The sequence below is a fragment of the Pristis pectinata genome, chromosome 1, assembly GCF_009764475.1.
Source record: "Pristis pectinata isolate sPriPec2 chromosome 1, sPriPec2.1.pri, whole genome shotgun sequence".
In the NCBI taxonomy this organism is placed as follows: Eukaryota; Metazoa; Chordata; class Chondrichthyes; order Rhinopristiformes; family Pristidae; genus Pristis; species Pristis pectinata.
The window spans coordinates 148,370,620-148,388,885 of NC_067405.1; the positions used below are offsets into that span (position 1 = coordinate 148,370,620).

General features: G+C 47.8%; 2 protein-coding genes across 5 annotated transcripts in view; one reads left to right on the top strand and one right to left on the bottom strand.

Moving 5' to 3' along the window:
* The window catches only part of vash1 (vasohibin 1), a 48,035-nt gene extending 41,776 nt beyond the window's left edge, over nucleotides 1-6,259 (bottom strand). The window contains exon 1 of the mRNA XM_052024370.1: nucleotides 5,990-6,259. Coding sequence (XP_051880330.1) covers nucleotides 5,990-6,259 — 270 coding nt within the window. The remainder of the gene's footprint in view (nucleotides 1-5,989) is intronic.
* Nucleotides 6,260-7,274: 1,015 nt separating this feature from the next.
* The window catches only part of ttll5 (tubulin tyrosine ligase-like family, member 5), a 310,846-nt gene continuing 299,854 nt past the window's right edge, over nucleotides 7,275-18,266 (top strand). For 3 of the 4 annotated variants that reach the window (XM_052023200.1, XM_052023373.1, XM_052023446.1), the window contains exon 1: nucleotides 7,275-7,410. The gene's annotated coding sequence lies outside the window, so the exon portion shown is untranslated. The remainder of the gene's footprint in view (nucleotides 7,411-18,266) is intronic. The other variant, XM_052023287.1, reaches the window with a different exon arrangement.

Sequence of the window (18,266 nt, forward strand, 5' to 3'; positions counted from 1 at the left end):
CCCAGGGCACCAATGCTCAATACAAGAGGGCATGGCTTTAAGGTAGTGGGTGGGAAGTTCAAGGGAGATGTCAGAGGGAGGTTTTTCACCCAGAGAGTGGTTGGTGCATGGAATGCACTGCCTGGGGTGGTGGTGGTGGTGGAGGCTGATACGTTGGGCAAGTTCAAGAGATTGTTAGATAAGCATATGGAGGAATTTAAGATATGTGGGAGGAAGGGGTTAGATAGTCTAAGGAGTGGTTTGAAGGTCGGCACAACATGGTGGGCTGAAGGGCCTGTATTGTTCTATGGTTCTGAGAGTGATGAACTTTGAGCATGGATCATTACATGGAACTATGATGTTACAGAGGGAGGGACAGGAATGGGTGATCGATGTACCAGGGTTTCGAAGTTTTGGGAAGAAGAGAGAGTGGGGGGTAAAAGAGGGGGAGGAGTTGCAATACTAATTGGAGATAATATATCAGCTGCGCTCTGGGGAGACATAATGGAGGCTTGGATACAGAGTCTATATGGGTAGAACTCAGGAATAGGAAGGGTGCAATCACTCTCTTGGGGTATACTATACACCTCTCAATATCCAGCGGGACATTGAGGAACGGATATGCAAACAGGTTAGGGAAATGTGTAAAAATTACAGGGTTATGGTCATGCGGGAACTTCACCTTCCCAAATATAAACTGGGACCTCTTTGCTGCAAGGGGGTTAGATGGGGCAGAATTTGTTAGGTGTATCCAGGAAGGGTTCTTAAATCAATGTGTTGACAGTCCAACAAGGGGAGAGGCTATTCTGGACCTGTTGTTGGATAATGAGCCTGGCCAGGTGACTCACCTATCAGTGTGGGAGGAATTGGGGAACAGTGACCACAGCTCACTAACTTTCAGGATAGCTATAGATAAGGATAGGTATGGGGCTAACGGCGGGGTTTTAAATTGGAGCAGGGCTAATTATGAAAGCATAAGGCATGGATTAAGGTAGAGTAAACTGGGACCTTATTGCTGGCAAGTCCACGTCAAGCATGTGGGAAGTGTTTAAGAGACATAGCTATGTCCTGATTAGAAGGAAGGTCATGAATGGGAAAATACGGGAACCTTGGATGTCCAGAGAAGTGATGAAGTTAGTCAAGTAGAAAAAGGACAAGTACGTAGAGCTTCGGAAGTTAGGCTCAGACAGAGCATGCAAGGACTATGGAGAAGCTAGAAATGAACTCAAGAAAGGAATTAGGAAAGCCAGGAGGGGCCATGAGAAGTCCTTAGCAAGTAGGATTAAGGAGAATCCAAAGGCATTCGATACCTACATCAGGAATAAGAGGATAACGAGGGAAAGGGTAGGACCACTTAAGGAATCTATATCTCTATTTATATCTATATAAGGAATCTATATTTGGATTCAGAGGATGTGGGTGAGGTTCTGAATGAGTATTTCTCTTCAGTATTTACCCAGGAAAGGGACATGCATGATGCAGAATTTGGACCTGAGGGTGTAAACATGTTAGGGGTATTTGGAGGTCAAGGAGGAAATAGTGTTAGGTCTCCTAAACAGTATTAAGGTGGATATGTCCCTGGGGCCCGATGGGATATACCACAGGTTACTGAGGGAGGCGAGAAAGGAAATTGCTGGGGCCTTGACCAGTATCTTTGTGTCCTCTTTGACCACGGGTGAACTCCCGGAGGAATGGCGAGTGGTTGATGTTGTTCCCCTATTTACAAAAGGAACAAGAGAAAATCCGGGCAACTATAGACCGGTGAGTCTCACGTCAGTTGTAGGGAAATTGCTGGAGAAAATTCTTAGAGATAGGATATATGAGCATCTGGAATCCAATGGTTTGATTAGGGAAAGCCAACATGGCTTTGTGTGGGGCAAGTCGTGTCTTACTAACCTGGTTGAGTTTTTTGACAAGGTGGCAATAAAGGTAGAGCTGTGGATGTCATCTAGCAAGAAAATTCAGATGCATGGGGTCAATGGAGAATTGGCTGTGTGGATCGAGAACTGGCTCGCCCGCAGAAGAAAAAGGGTGGTGGTTGAAGGGACTTGTTCGGGCTGGAGGCCTGTGATTAGTGGTGTTCCGCAGGGATCTGTACTGGGACCTTTGTGATGTACATAAATGACCTGGATGAATATGTTGCCGGGTGGGTGAGAAAGTTTGCAGACGATACCAAGATTGGTGGAGTTGTGAATAGTGTAGAAGACTGGCGATGGACACAGCGTGATGTAGATCAGCTGCAGATGTGGGCAGAGAAATGGCAGATGGAGCTTAACCCAGATAAATGTGAGGTGTTGCACCTTGGTTGGACTAATGTCAAGAGGCAGTTCACTCTGAAGGGCAAGACCCTTAACAGTGTTGAAGAGCAGAGAGACCTTGTGGTGCAAGTCCATGGCTCATTGAAAGTGGCTACACAGATAGATAGGGTGGTTAAGAAGGTTTATGGAATGCTTGCTTTCATTAACCGAGGTATTGAGTATAGGAGTCAAGAAGTTATGATGCATCTCTATACCACTGATGAATCTGGTCACCTCATTATAGAAAGGATGTGGAAGCTTTGGAGAGGGTGCAGAGGAGATTTGCCAGGATGTTGCCTGGATTGGAGAACATGTGCCATTAGGAGAGGCTGGACAAACTTGGGCTCTTTTCTCTGGAGCGGCAGAAGCTGAGGGGTGATCTGTTGGAAGTGTATAAAATTATGAGGGGCATAGATAGGATGGACAAGCAATATTTTTTTCCAAATTATTGAGTGATCCAATACCAGAGGGCATGCATTTAAGGTGAGAAGGGGGTAGGTTCAGAAGAGACACAAGGGGTAAGTTTTATTACTGAGAGAGTGGTGGATGCCTGGAATGCATTGCCTGATAGGGTGTTGGAGGCAAATTCATTGGGGGCTTTTAAGAGGGGCTTGGATGGGCACATGAATGAGAGGAAAATAGAGGGATATGGGCATTCTGTTGGTAGGAGGGATTAGCAATATCAGCACAACATTGTGGGCTGAAGGGCCTGTTCTGTGTTGTACTGTTCTATGATGAATGTTTCCACAGCATCTGCCTGACCCACTGAGTGTTTCCAGCATTTTCTATTTTTATTTTGGATTCTCATCGTCTGCAGTTTTCCTTAATTTTCATTTCTTGATGAAAAACGTTAGATTAACCAGCCTATAGTTTTGTATTTTCTCTCTTTCTCCTTTCTTTAATAGTAGTGTTAACTTTGGAGTTGTCGCAAGTATGCGAAGTTCTATAATTCTAGCTAAATTTGTCCGTTTTATTGGAGGCACCAGGGACTGCAGATGTTGGAATCTGGAGCAACAAACAATCTGCTGGAGGAACTCAGCAGGTCGAGCAGCGTGTGTGTGTGTGTGTGTGTGTGTGTGTGTGTGTGTGTGTGTGTGTGTGTGTGTGTGGGGGGGGGGGGGGGGGGGGGGAGAAAGAGGAGAGAGGAACTGTTGACTGATGCAGGGTTTCGACCTGAAACGTCAACAATTCCTTTCGTCGCACAGATGCTGCTCGACCCGCTGAGTTCCTCCAGCACATTGTTTGTTGTCAGTTTTATTGTTCTTAGACATAGAAAATTAGCCTTGTGGCTCATTAATGCAGCGCCTCCAGCATTTGAACTTGGTGATCAGAATTGGGCTGAGCACTCGAGAGCATATTCCGACCAAGGTTCCCTCCATTTCCGTGCAGTACAACAGACTGCTAACCTGAATTATTCTACACATTAAGTACGATCTATAATATTTCCAATCCTATAAACTTTATTCTGACCTTTTACGGGACCATTCATGGGACATGCACACTTTCTGCTTTTATTACTGTGAATATACCCTGAGGCTGTTCGACCTTCTAAAGATATCGTGACCGATTTGATTGTAACTTCATCTCCAAATACTTGGCTCCCTTCAACAGCATTGTCAAAAATCTACCTACCTGTTTTAAAACTATTCAAAGACTCTGCTTCCACCGTCCTATGAGGAAGAGAATTCCAAAGGCATTAAATTGCATTTGCATTGTTCTGCCCACTGAAGTATTTTATCTGTTCATTTTATAATCTTGGAGCTGCCTCCTCCCCATGCTATTGTGCTGCCAAGTTTAGTGGCTAGAAGTGTGAGCACTTGGCAGTGTACTACTGATTCCAAAGCACTGATGGAAATCCAGTCTGAAATCACTGATAGATGGTCCTGCTGTTGAATTGTTCCACCCCGACAGCCTCCAATGTACCTGAACCCATGGTCACCGTTGAGGACACATGATCAGCCTTCCGGAGAGTGAACCCATAGAAAGCATCTGGCCTGGAAGGTGTCCCTGGCCGTCCTTTAGATCCTGTGCAGATCAGCTGGCGGGGGTATTTGCAGACATATTTAACCTCTCCTTGCTTCAATACGAGGATCCCCCCTGCTTTAAGACCATTATCATCCCAGTACCTAAAAAAAACAAGGTAACGTGCCTTAATGATTACCACCCAGTGGCTCTGACATCCACCATCATGAAGTGCCTTAAGAGGCTTGTCATGGCACACATTAACTCCAGCCTCACAGACAACGTCGCCTACCAGCATCTCCCTGGCCCTACACTCATCTCTGGAGCTCTCGGATTCCTATGGTCCAGGACCTCACACAAGAGAAATGTACCACCTGGATGACCCTGACTGCTTCCATACCCAAGCTCACGCAGACCTGATAGTGAATGGAGCAACGCTACATTAACCAAGACTGCAAATATAGTGACAGGCAAATCACGCACACCGTCGGCCCATGTGCTGTTTGGGATCTTGCTGAGGTTATTCGCAAGCTTTGCATTGGATCCATCAGTGGAAAGACCCATGACTTTGGCGGATGAACACAAAATTACAACCTATTCAAACTAGAAACAGTAGTTAGCTCAGCAATAAACCTACAGGTTTTACTTTGGTAATTGTGCACAGACGATCGCTCAACATTGTTCATCTATCATAGGGGGGTTACACTCTGCAAAGAGCAAGATATACTAGGTCTCTCTCACCACCAGCTTCAATATCATTCAGCATTAATTACAATGACAGAAGCAGTTCTAAGAATTTGAAATGCACTTTTAACAGATTTATTGCAAATAAATACATATCAAGCATCTAAAAAAAACTTAATTAAATTGAAGAGACATTTCACCAACTGCATTATTAAGTGCCATTGAAAACAACATTAGGCCAGCAGCAGAATAAAAGCAGTTTTCTTTTGTTACATCTAGTGTGTTTACACTGCACGTTCTTGTACGAGGATTCAGTCTTCACTGTCTACACTGATTATCAATAATGAAAAAATGCATCATTCTATTTTTGCTACAGATCTCCTATTCTTTGTTGGATTATAGTCTTAATTCAGAAATTAACAGCAGATATGAAAAGGAAGACGAGGCATAGCTTTACTTTGGCGATTCTGCACATTGTTTGGCAATCGTTGGTTGGGGGATGGGGGGGTGAGAGGAGGCGGGGAGAAACAGTCAGAGGTGCTACACTTTGCAAAGCCAAGAAAGCTGCAAAAACAAAGAGTGAGGCTAATTAGGATTCTCCCACTAGAAGCTAATTTCACAAAGACATCAAGAGAGCTGGGAACGGTTTACTGTACTGCTACAGACCATGAAGAAAAATGTAATACATTAGGCAGCAAAGAGGCTATACTCCAAGTAGACTTGCAGCAGAGGAACATCACACTGCCTCTAATTTACCGTTTGCTGTTTTAAGACGTGCATCATTGAAAATTTCTCAACAAGCAAAATGAACCAACGAAACTGGAAGGGCTTAACTTGCATTTAAAACCAATTAGGAAGCTTGGTTTCAGCTTAAACCTAGCAACAGGGAACACTGAACTCCCTTGTTTGACATTCAAAATAGACATCCTACCGAATTAATTTGCAATGGTGCACTGACAATGTAAACTGTCCCATTGACCAAACCGATTTACAAACCTACTGGCAGCTTAAGCTGTCGAAGGATTTAGTAACGGCACGTAATTGCAAAGATGGGACGACGAAGTCACCTTGGGGAGGTAAGGCATGCCTCGAATTCTTTGCACCATCTTCTCTCCTTCGGGGTGGATCTTAGCAACGTGCTTCCACATCCTATCCCAGGTGGCCTCGTCGACAGGGAGCCCCCCTCGGTTTATATAGAAAGGTACCCCGTCGTGGAACTCCTCGTCGCCGTCCTCATCCTGGTCCACCTCTCTCCCCAGATGCCGTTCCACGCTGACGGGACCCACACTGGCTGACCTCCGCCGAACAAAGGAACCATCTCCTCTTCCCCCTGACATCGCTTCACGAAAAGCTGGCTCCCCTTCACCTATGTAGACAACAGCCTCACAACACAGACCATCATGGTTCAGTGCAACGGTGCTAAATAAATCAACTGAAAGAAGAAACTGCCCTAGAGGAGTCTTTAAGAAATATTGGCGGTGAAATATCCCTTACAAAGTAGTTGGGAACAATGAAGAGGTCACTAGCTGAGGCGGGGCAGTGGTTCACTGGGGAGCCTGCGGGGACTGAGGCGGCGGGCTCTGCCGCCCCTCCATGCTCGCCCATTGTCGCCGCCCTGGCCCCGCCCACCCCCCGTCCCTCGCTCCCCATTGGTCGGGCCAGGGCTGGGAGGGCGGGACAACGGCGACGCAGGCGCAGTCACCGGCGGCGCCGCCCGCCCTGTGGCCCGCCCCGGGTCGGGTTGTCCCCCCCCTACTCAGCCGCCGCCCCGGCCCGGTGGGTGGTGTTTAGGGCGTGTCTGCCGTCCCGGGACCCACACTGCTGCTGTCTAGGGTTTTATTCCACAAATCGTAGGGTTTCCCCCTCCCCCCGCGCAACGCTGGGCCCGCGCAGGCGCACTCGGAGCCTCGGGGAAGGCGGATGGCGGACTGTGCGGCGCTCGGCTGCTTTCGGCCGCGCCGCGGTCGGTGGCCCGGTTACACGACGCTTCGTCCTCACTGCCCTCGGTCCGTCAAACGGAGCCGGCTACTACATTTATAAACTTCACAGCCTTTGTCAGCGCCAAGCTGCGCATGCGTCATCAGTCCCAACGCATGATGGGAAATACACTCGAACGACTGGTTTTTGGAAAAATAAAGCGTGGCTCGTTCGAAGTAATCACTTATTTCGCCGATAACGTCGCTAAAACAATTTTTGGTGCCCACACTAAATATTCGGAATGCCAGAAGTTTGACGCGTGCGCGGTTTGCCGGCTGTGGCCCGGTGGTGCGCAGGCGCACTGTGTTCACGGCGGGTTGCCGGCGCCAGGTCCGCGCCTGCGCGTCGTGGAGCCCGGAGCGCCGTCAGCGCAGGCGCGGTGGGGTTGGCGGGCGGGCTGAGGCTGCCGCAGTTACCAAGGGAGACGGGCGAAGCTGTGGAGGGGAGAGAGGGACACCGAGAGATGGGACACCGAGCGGGGCGGCCGCGGCCAGCAGGGCGGTCCGTGCAGGTAAGGGTGGGCGGCGGCAGTACTCCCCGCTCCGCCAACCTGCCGCCGAGGTCCCGCTGAAGCTTGGACAAGTGAGGGGTTGTGTAGGCCTCGGCGGCGGCGGCGGCGGGCGGGGGGTCTCGGGGCGGAGGGGGGTGGGTTGCTCGGGGCGGGGGGGTCTCAGGGCGGAGGGGGGTGGGTTGCTCGGGGCGGGGGGGTCTCGGGGCGGAGGGGGGTGGGTTGCTCGGGGCGGGGGGGCAGAGGGCGGGAGGGGGTCTCGGGGCGGAGGGGGGTGGGTTGCTCGGGGCGGGGGGGCAGAGGGCGGGAGGGGGTCTCGGGGCGGAGGGGGGTGGGTTGCTCGGGGCGGGGGGCAGAGGGCGGGCGGGAGGGGGTCTCGGGGCGGAGGGGGGTGGGTTGCTCGGGGCGGGGGGCAGAGGGCGGGCGGGAGGGGGTCTCGGGGCGGAGGGGGGTGGGTTGCTCGGGGCGGGGGGCAGAGGGCGGGCGGGAGGGGGTCTCGGGGCGGAGGGGGGTGGGTTGCTCGGGGCGGGGGGCGGAGGCGGGGCGGGGGGTGGGGGTGCTCGGTGTTCAGAGGGTGAGGCTCTCCGCCCTACACACCGCCCTCTGACTCCATCCTGCAAGCACCAGCCCCGGGCTCGGAGGGCACAGGGGGTCTCGCCCATTGCCTCCGGACTATTCCGCATTGAAGAACGTCCCTGCATGGGATGTCTGATTACAGCTTTAAATATGTAAGTAGGTCATATTAATGTAGCCACACATGTGATCTATCCCCACAAGAAACAAGGATAGTTTAATCTGGAGATGCCGATTGCAGGACAATGTCCAACTTGTGGTCACCGCCCTGACACTTGGTTAAATTGTGGTTGATAAATGGTTCGGGACGTTTACTGTATTGAGAAGACAGATGAAAGGAGACAGGACAGCTGGTCGGTCATTGGTACTTGATGGCGACTGCAGAGGCTGAAATCTGGAGCAAAAGACAATATGCTGGAGGAACTCAGCAGGTCAGGTAGCATCTGTGGAGGCAAAGGGCCTGTGGGTGTTTTGGATTAAGACCCTCTATCAGAACTGGTATATGATAACGTAAGCCCAAGATGCTCAATCTCTCTCCATGTGCCAACCCTTTCATCCCAGGAATCAACCTGGTGAACTTTCCCTGCCCTTCCTCCAACGCAAGCACATCCTTCCTTAAATATGCAGGTCAAAATTGTTTGCAGTACTCCTGATATGATTTCATTAGCACTCTGTAAAGTTGTGTCAATACCTTCCTACTTTTGTATTCCACGTTCCTTGTGATAAGACCCACACTCAATGATTCAGGAACAGCTTCTTCCCCTCTGCCATCAGATTTCTGAACAGTCCATGAACACTACCTCCTTATTCTGTTTTTTGCAATTATTTTTGTAATCTATAGATTTTTATGTCTTTGCACTGTACTGCTGCAAATCAACAAATTTCACGTCATATGTCAGTGATAATAAATCTTATTCTAAAGACTAGTATTCCATTATGCTTCCTGGTAACTTGCTGTATTGATGTGCCAACCCTTGTATTTCATGCACAAGGAATTCCAGATCTATCTGTACTGCCTGTTTCAGCCTGTTATTGTTCCACAGTACTCTTTCTCACTGTTCACTCTTTTTTTTGCCTGTTGTTCAGCCTCTTCCAGATAAGCAACAAGCAATCTGCTGGAGGAACTCAGCGGGTTGAGCAGCATCTGTGGGGGGAGGGGGGGAAGAATTGTCAACATTTTGGGTTGAAACCCTGCATCAGGACGTGACATCAACCGCCTCAATTTATCCACTCCACCCACTCTAACCTCACCCCTTCCGAATGTGCGACTGTCCATTCACTTTGTAACAGTCACAACCTAGTCTTCAAACTCCGACAGATGCTTCTAGATCCACTGAGTTCCTCTGGCAGATTGTTTGTTGCTCCAGATTTCAGTATCTGTAGTCTCCATGTCTCTCCTCTAATCTGTATCTGTATTAACTCTGACCCCCTTTGCTACTTTAATAACTTCCAGTTTCCTGGTCTCAATGAGCTCATGTTCCAATCCTTCAGCACCTCTGTTCCACACCAGGATGGCATTCGGGTCCTTTGCTTTTTCCTTGAACAGAGGCCTAACTAGTGCCCCTCTGCTATCACTCTCCTTCACCTGACTGAACTCGTTCTTGCATCTCTTAACTGTATTCTCTTCTGCCAAATTTGAATAATAGCTGTGGGGGAAACACGAGTCCAAGCTATGCCCATGTCTTTTGTGGAATGCATTGAACTGTTCTTGTTTCAGTCCTTCCCATGCCGCCGCCGCCTCCTCGTCTTTACCGGCACAGTGACGATTGTATCAATGCTGTTGCTTCATTTTTGCTGCCACTTTCCACCCCTTTCACATTGCCCATCTTTGACCTTCCCTTTCCCGATCTTATCTCCGACTCAGGTTAGTGAACAATATCCACTGCAAGCAGACAGATTTCAATAGCTATCTTGACTATGTCTCTTTCCACCCTTTTTCTGTAAGGACTTGTTTCTGTGGCTCCCTAATATCTGTTCTGATGATATTTTCTACATCAGTGCTTCTGAGGTGACTTCCTTTTGTCTTGTTCATGGCTTTCCTGTCATCATAGTTAACAGCACTCGCAACTGTGTCTGTTCCATTTCCTGCTTTTCTGCCCTTTCTCACTCTTCTCCCACTCAGAACAAACACGGAGATCCCTTTGTCCTTGCCTTGCACTGCAACAGCCTCCACATTCAATGTAATTTCCACCACCATCAAGCACACCTCATCTTCCCCTTCCCATTCAGTATTCTGAAGGGACTATTCCCTCTACAGCTCCTGGTTTACTTTTCTATCCCTTCCTACATCTATTCCTCTTCTCACAACACATTCCTGTGCAGCCACCTGCACCTGCCTTTTTCATCTTGGCATCCCAATATCCAAGGACACCAACACTTCTTCAGGAATTCACTTGCAATTTTCAATTAAGTGTCGTATGTTTAGTGCTCATGATGCTTTCTCTGTGATAAGGGATGAATCAAATGCAGAGAAACAATCTGCTGGAGGAACTCAATGGGTTGAGCAGCATCTTTGGGGGAAGGGGGGTTGGGTGGAAGGGTATTGTCAATGTTTTGGCTCAAAACCCTGCATCAAGACTGACTCAGGCTCCTAAAACCAAATGCAATTTGGGTGACTTCTTTGCAGAACACCTCCATGCTGTCAACAAGTGTCACTGACCTTCCAGTTGCTTCTTGCTGTAATTCTCCTACTGTCACTTTGACTGCGTATTGAGACAAAGGGCCTGTCTTGGTGCAGTATGACTCCATAGCTCTTTGTCTTTGGCCTGTTGCACTGATCAAGTCCAACAGCAAGAACTGGCATCTCATCTTCCAACTCAGCATGTTACAGCCCTTGGGACTTAATGTAAAATTCAACAACTTGTGAGGGCCAGCTCTTCCAGTTAATATCAGAATGGCCATTTCAGATGTAAAGTCTTCAGCCTGTAATGATAATTCTGTTCTCTTTTTTCACAGATGTTGCTTAGCCTGCTGAGTATTTCCATCTTTCTCTCTTATTTCTGAGAGACATCTGCAATGTTTATGTCTTTTAGTTCTGGCACTTTTTTTCTCCTTTTTTCATGACCTTCTTCAGCAGTATGTAGATCAGATGAAATGTCGGGTGGAGGATTGGCAGATGGAATTTAATCCCGACAAGTGTGAGAGGATGCATTTTGGGAAGTCAAATAGGATTAGGACATGGACATTAAATGGTAGGGCACCAAGGGATGTCGATGAGCAGATGGACCTTGAGGTCCAAGTCCATAGTTCCCTGAAACTGGCAGCATGGGTGGATAGGGTGGTGAAGAAGGCATGTGGCATGCTGCCTTCAGAGGGTGGGGATAGAGTATACAGCACGGGTGGACAGGGTGGTGAAGAAGGCGTGTGGCATGCTGCCTTTAGAGGGTGGGGATAGAGTATAAAAGTTGGGGTATAATGATGCAACTTTACAAAACTCAGCTTAGAACCATAGAACCATATAGCACAAAACAGGCCCTTCGGCCCACCGTGTTGTACTGTCCATCAGACCACCCTCACACTATCTAACTCTTTCCTCCCGCATATCCCTCTATCTCACGTTCCTCCGTGTGCCTATCCAACAAACTCTTGAACCTGTCCAATGTATCTGCCTCCACCACCACCCCAGGCAGTGCATTCCATGCACCAACCACTCTCTGGGTGAAAAACCTCCCTCTGACATCTCCCCTGAACCTCCCACCCATAACCTCAAAGCCATGACCTCTCGTCTTGAGCATTGGTGCCCTGGGAAGGAGGCGCTGACTGTCTACTCTATCTATTCCTCTCAATATTTTATATACCTCTATCATGTCTCCTCTCATCCTCCTCCTTTCCAGTGAATAAAGCCCTAGCACCTTAAGCCTCTCCTCATATTCAATACTCTCCAATCCACGCAGCATCCTGGTAAATCTCCTCTGTACCCTCTCCAACACCTCCACATCCTTCCTATAATGAGGCAACCAGAACTGAACACAGTACTCCAAGTGTGGCCAAAGTAGAGTTTTGTAAAGCTGGATCATAACCTCGCGGCTCTTAAACTCAATCCCGCAATTTATGAAAGCCAACATCCCATTGGCCTTCTTAACTGCTCTTTCCACCTGTGAGGCAACTTTCAATGAACTGTGAATATGAACCCCCAGATCCCTCTGCTCCTCCACACTGCCAAGTACCTTGCCGTTTACCTTGTACTCTGCCCTGGAGTTTGTCCTTCCAAAGTGTACCACCTCACACTTCTCCGGATTGAACTCCATCTGCCACTTGTCAGCCCAGCTCTGCATCCTATCAATATCCCTCTGTAAGCTCCGACAGCCCTCCACACTATCCACAACACCGCCTATCTTAGTGTCGTCTGCAAACTTACTAACCCAGCCCTCCACCCCCTCATCTAAGTCATCTATAAATATCACAAAAAGTAGAGGTCCCAGAACCGATCCCTGCGGGACACCACTAGTCACTGCCTTCCAATCTGAGGGCACTCCTTCCACCACAACCCTCTGCTTTCTACATGCAAGCCAATTCCTAATCCACACAGCCAAGCTTCCTTGGATCCCTTGGCCTCTGACCTTCTGAAGAAGCCTACCATGAGGAACCTTATCAAACGCCTTACTAAAATCCATGTAAACCACATCCACCACACTGCCCTCATCAATCTTCCTGGTCACCTCCTCAAAGAACTCTATCAGGCTTGTGAGGCAAGATCTTCCCTTCACAAAGCCATGCTGGCTGTCCCTAATCAGTCCACGATTCTCAAGGTGTTCATAAATCCTATCCCTTAGAATCCTTTCTAACAGCTTACCTACCACAGACGTGAGACTCACAGGTCTATAATTCCCTGGCCTATCCCTATTACCTTTTTTGAACAAGGGGACCACATTCGCAACCCTCCAATCCTCCGGCACCACCCCCGTAGACAACGAGGACTCAAAGATCCTTACCAGCGGTTCAACAATCTCCTCCCTAGCCTCTCGAAGCAGCCTGGGGACAATCCCGTCAGGCCACGGAGATTTATCTGTCTTAATATTATTTAACAACTTCAACACATCCTCTCTCTTGATATCAACAACCTCGAGAACATTACCCCTACCAGCACTCCATTCCGCATCATCAAGACCCCTCTCCCTGGTGAATACCGAAGAGAAGTACTCATTGAGAACTTCTCCCACTTCCGCCGCCTCCAGGCAAATTCTCCCACCTTTGTCCTTAATCGGACCTACCTTCACCCTAGCCATCCTCCTACCCTTCATGTACTTGAAAAAGGCCTTGGGATTTTCCTTAACCCTACTAGCCAATGCCTTTTCATGTCCCCTTCTAGCTCTCCTCAGCCTTTTCTTAAGTTCCTTCCTCGCTACCCGATATTCCTCACGGGCCCTGTCTGAACCTTGCTGCTTATACCTCACGTATGCTACCTTCTTCTCCCTAACAAGTCGTTCCACCTCTCTCGTCACCCACGGTTCCTTCACCCTGCCATTCCTTCTCTGCCTCACCGGGACATATTTATCCCTAACATCCTGCATAAGATCCCTGAATATCGACCACATCCCCATGGTACATTTTCCTTCAAAAAGGACATCCCAATTTACACTCCCAAGTTCCCTCCTTATAGCCTCGTAGCTAGCCCTTCCCCAATTGAAAAACCTCTTGTCCTCTCTGCACCTGTCCCTGTCCACGACAATTTTAAAGGTTATGGAGCAATGGTCACTGTCCCCCAAATGCTCACCCACCAATAGATCCTTCACCTGTCCCGGTTCATTTCCTTAAACTAGATCTAACATGGCATTCCCTCTAGTCGGCCTGTCAACATACTGCGTCAGGAATCCCTCCTGGACACACTTAACAAATTCCGTCCCATCCAGACCTTTGGCACTAAGCAGGTTCCAGTCTATATTTGGGAAGTTGAAGTCTCCCATTATAACAACCCTGTTATTTCTGCTTCTCTCCAAACACTGCCTGCCAATCTTAGATTGCACATGGAGCGCTGTGTGCAGTTCTGGTCACCACACTGTAGGAAGGATGTGGTTGTGCTGGAGAGTGTGCAGAGGAGATTCACCAGAATGGTGCCTGGATTGGAGGACTTCAATTATGGGGAGATTGGATGAGCTGGATTTGTTTTCTCTGGAGCAAAGGAGGCTGGGGGCTGACCTGATAGAGATGTATCATATTATAAGAGGCACAGATAGGGTAGGTATTCAGTATCCTCAGCTTACAGTAGGGGCATCAATAATGAGCGTATAAGCTTAAGGTGAGAGGAAAGGGTTTTATAGGGGATTTGAAGGGAAAGTTTTTTTTACACAGAGTAGTTGATATGTGGAACTTGCTGCCAGAGGAAGTGGTGGAGTCAGATACAGTCATTTTATTTAAGAGACATTTAAATAGACACTTTGATAGGCAAGACATAGGAAGATATGGACATAGTGCAGCCAAATGGGATTAGTGTAGATGGCAAACAGGTTCGCATGGGCATGGTTGGTTGAAGGGCCTGTTTCTGTGCTGTACAACTGTGACTCTATTTCTGTCTTAGTTCTGATGAAAGGTGATTGAATTAAATTGTTCTCTTTTCACAGATGCCACCAGACATTTTTGTTTTTTATTTCAGGTTTTCACTGTTTATGGTTTAGGCCTGGCTTTTTATGCTGATCTGGGTTCTCTGGTGGCTCTATGTGTTGGTTGTATCGGCCTTGGCCCGACTTTGCAAGCCTGCAGGGTTCTCCCCGTTATCTGAGGGCATGCTGAATGTCTTGAAACCTTGCCCATTGTTTTGCTGTATTGATGCTTTGTTTCTTGTCTGTGCTGTGGATGGTTTGTGAGTTGGCCAAAGAGCACAGCCTATCACAGGTGACCTTGAAGCTATTCACCACATTTCAATCAGCAAAACCTGTGAGAGGCCATTATGGCCTGTGCAGACTACAGGCTGGTTCTCTCAAGGATTTCACTGATGATTTGAACGGCAGGCAGTGTGGCAGTTAGTGTAACGCTATTACAGCACCTGCGACCCGGGTTCAACTCCGGCAACTGTCTGCAAGGAGTTTGTACATTCTCCCTGTGTCTGCGTGGGTTTCCTCCGGGTGCTCCGGTTTCCTCCCACATTCCAAAGATGTACGGGTTGGGAAGTTGTGGGCGTGCTATGTTGGCGCCGGAAGCGTGGTGACACTTGCGGGCTGCCCCCAGAACACTCTACGCAAAGGTGCATTTCACTGTATGCTTCGATGTACATGTGACTAATAAAGATAGCTTATCTTAGCTCAGCTAAAACACAGAACAGTACGGCACAGGAACAGACTCCTCGGCCCACCATGTCTGCACCCACCATGATGCTGATCTAAGCCATAAGCTACGGGAGCAGAATCTCATCTGCACGCACGTGGTCCATCTTCCTCCATTCCCAGCCTGTTCATGTGTCTGTCTAAGTTCCTCCTAAACGTTGCTGTTGTATCTGCTTCCAACACCTCTCCTGGCAGCATGTTCCAGGTACTTACTGCCTTGTGTATTAAAAACAAATGCCCTGCACATCTCCTTTAAACTTTCCTCCTGTCACCTTAAACCCATGCCATCTAGTATTTAACATTTCCATCCTGGTTAAAAGACTGTGACTACCTATCCTATCTATGCCTCTCATTATTTTATGTACTTCTACCAGGTTGCTTCTCAGCCTCTGACACTCCAGAAAAACAATCCGACTTTGTCCAATCTCTCCTTATACAGGCAACATCCTGGTGAACCTGTTCGTCATGCTCTCCAAAGCCTCCGCATCCTTCCTATATTGTGGTGACCTGAACTGCACACTATACTCCGTGTGGCCTGATCAAAGTTTTATACAGGTGCAACATGACTTGCCAACTTTTATACTCAGTGCCCCGACTGATACACTTTCTTTACCACCCTATCCACTTGTGTGGCCAATTTTGGGGAGTGATGGACTTGCAGCCCAAGATTCTTCTGTACATCAATGCACCCAAGGGTCTTGCCTTTTACTGTATGCATTTACTCTTGCATTTAGACTCCCAAAATGCATCACCTCACATGTGTCCGGATTAAACTTCAAGGATGTTTCAGAGACATCAAAGGTAGCAACTGTTTCCATTTTTGTTTGATGTACCTGACTCAGCTTTTACAGATGTAAAGAGTGCCATCTTTGTGTTCTGGATTAGCAGCTTATTCCAGAAGCTTGAAGTAAGTTTACCAAATGGCTGTGTAGGCGGGAAGGGTTAGATTGATTGTGGGCGAGGTTTATATTAGGTTGGCACAACATCGTGGGCCGAAGGGCCCATTGTGAGCTGTACTGTTCTGTGTTCAAAGTTGACAGAGGCTTTGCTGATTTTTGAAATAATCTGTGAATTAAGGTTAAACAAGCTGCTAAGTGTTGAACTGAGCCAGGAGAAGTGATCCCCATTATCCAGAGCTTCAGTATTGACAGTTTGATTTTGGGTGGGTTGCTGGGATCCCGTGATGTGCCATTTGGGGAGTCCAAAACTAGGGAGCATAGATTTAGGGTGAGAGAAGAAACATTTAAAAGGGACCCGAGGGGCAACTTCTTCATGCAGAGGGTGGTGAGTATATGGAACAAGCTGCCAGAGGAAGTGGTTGAGGCAGGTACAATAGTATCATTTAAGAAGCACTCGGATAAGTACATGGAGGGGAGGGGCCAAGAGGGATATGGACTGAACACAGGAAATTAGGACTAGCTAGGTGGACGATGCGGTTGGCATGGACTGGTTGGGCCGAAGGGCCGGTATCCATGCTGCATTACTCTATGACTCCATCTGTTGTCTTGATGCTGATTGCTGAACTGACTTGGAGCGTGCATCAGATCTGCATCATTTATGCATCGTGATCTGCTGTTCATCAGGAGAGTTGGAGATGAATGCAGTGTGTGATCACAAATAATGTGCTAGGTGACATCTCTTTTGCACTGTAATTGTCTGATGTTGAACAATTTGCCATCTTGTTTTTATTTAATTAATATGGCAGATTGAATGATTTGAAAAGCGCGCTTGAGAGCAATAGAGGTTGGGTTGTCAAAAATGCAGCCTTCCTGCACATCAGATCACTGCTGAGCTGATGTTTATCCTCAAATGGTAGATTTCCCTTTATTCCCTCACAAAATCTTTGAACATGGAGCATACCTTTTATGGACAGCTGGTTTTCAACAAGATCTTGTATATGCCTTTCCTATCCATGTTGACACCCTTTTGTCAATGAATAAAAGCTGCAGAGTGTAGTGGTATTGTCAGTTTTTTTTATCTTGCTAGAAGGAGATGTTGTTTCTGAAGTGTCCAGCTCTGAATCCACACTGGGTTTTCAGGGTAGACTCTTTCAGCAAAGATTTCCTTTTTATCAGAACCCTTGCAATCATCTTGCTGACAAAACTGAGCAGAGATGTTCCTCGATACAAACACAAGAAATGGGAACAGGAGTATGCCTGTTGGTCCTTCAAGCCTGCTCCACCATTCACCAAGATCATGACTAATCTTCTACCTGGGAGTCATTTTCATGGACTGTCCCCTTATTCTTTTATTCTTAATGTCCAGAAATCTATCAATTTCTGTTTGGCTGAGTGTCCACAGTCTTCTCGGTAGAAAATTCCAAATATTCACCATCTTGTGCATGAAGAAATTCCTCATCTCAGTCCTAAATGGATTATCCTTATTCTGAGGCTGAGCCCTGGCTCTCAACTTCCCACCCAGCAGAAACATCCTCTCTGCATCCAGCCTGCCAAAGGCTGTTAGAACTTTGAAATAAAAAGAAAATGCTAGAAAAATGTAGCAGGTCAGGCAGCATCTGTGGAAAAAGAAACTAATGCGGAGCTGAAGGGCATGCCCAACAAGTCAGGATGTGCTGTGGAGGGAGAAAATCTGAGCCAATAATGTAGTTGGACTGGCCCATTCTGATGTGGATAAGACGAGTTACCTAAAGTTATTGCATTCAAGATAAGGTCCAGAAACTGTAACGTGCCCACAGGGAAGGTGAGGTGCTGTTCCTCAGCATTGGGCCTTGATATAACAGTGCTGGAAGTCACTCACAGGTCAGATTGGAAATGGGATGAGGAATTAGTGTCAGGTAATGGGAAACTCAGGTTTGCTCTGTGGACTGAACACAGGTGCTGTACAAAGTATCTGCATTTAGTTTCTGCATTGCAGGAGAGGTCACATTGTGAACATTGAATGCAGTGCACTAGATGGGAGGAAGTTCAAGTGAAATGTTGCTTTGTCTGGAAGGGCTAATTGAGTTCTTGGATGGTGGAGATGTTTCATGGGAAAGTACCAAAAGAAGAGGAGTGGACAAGTGGATCGGGG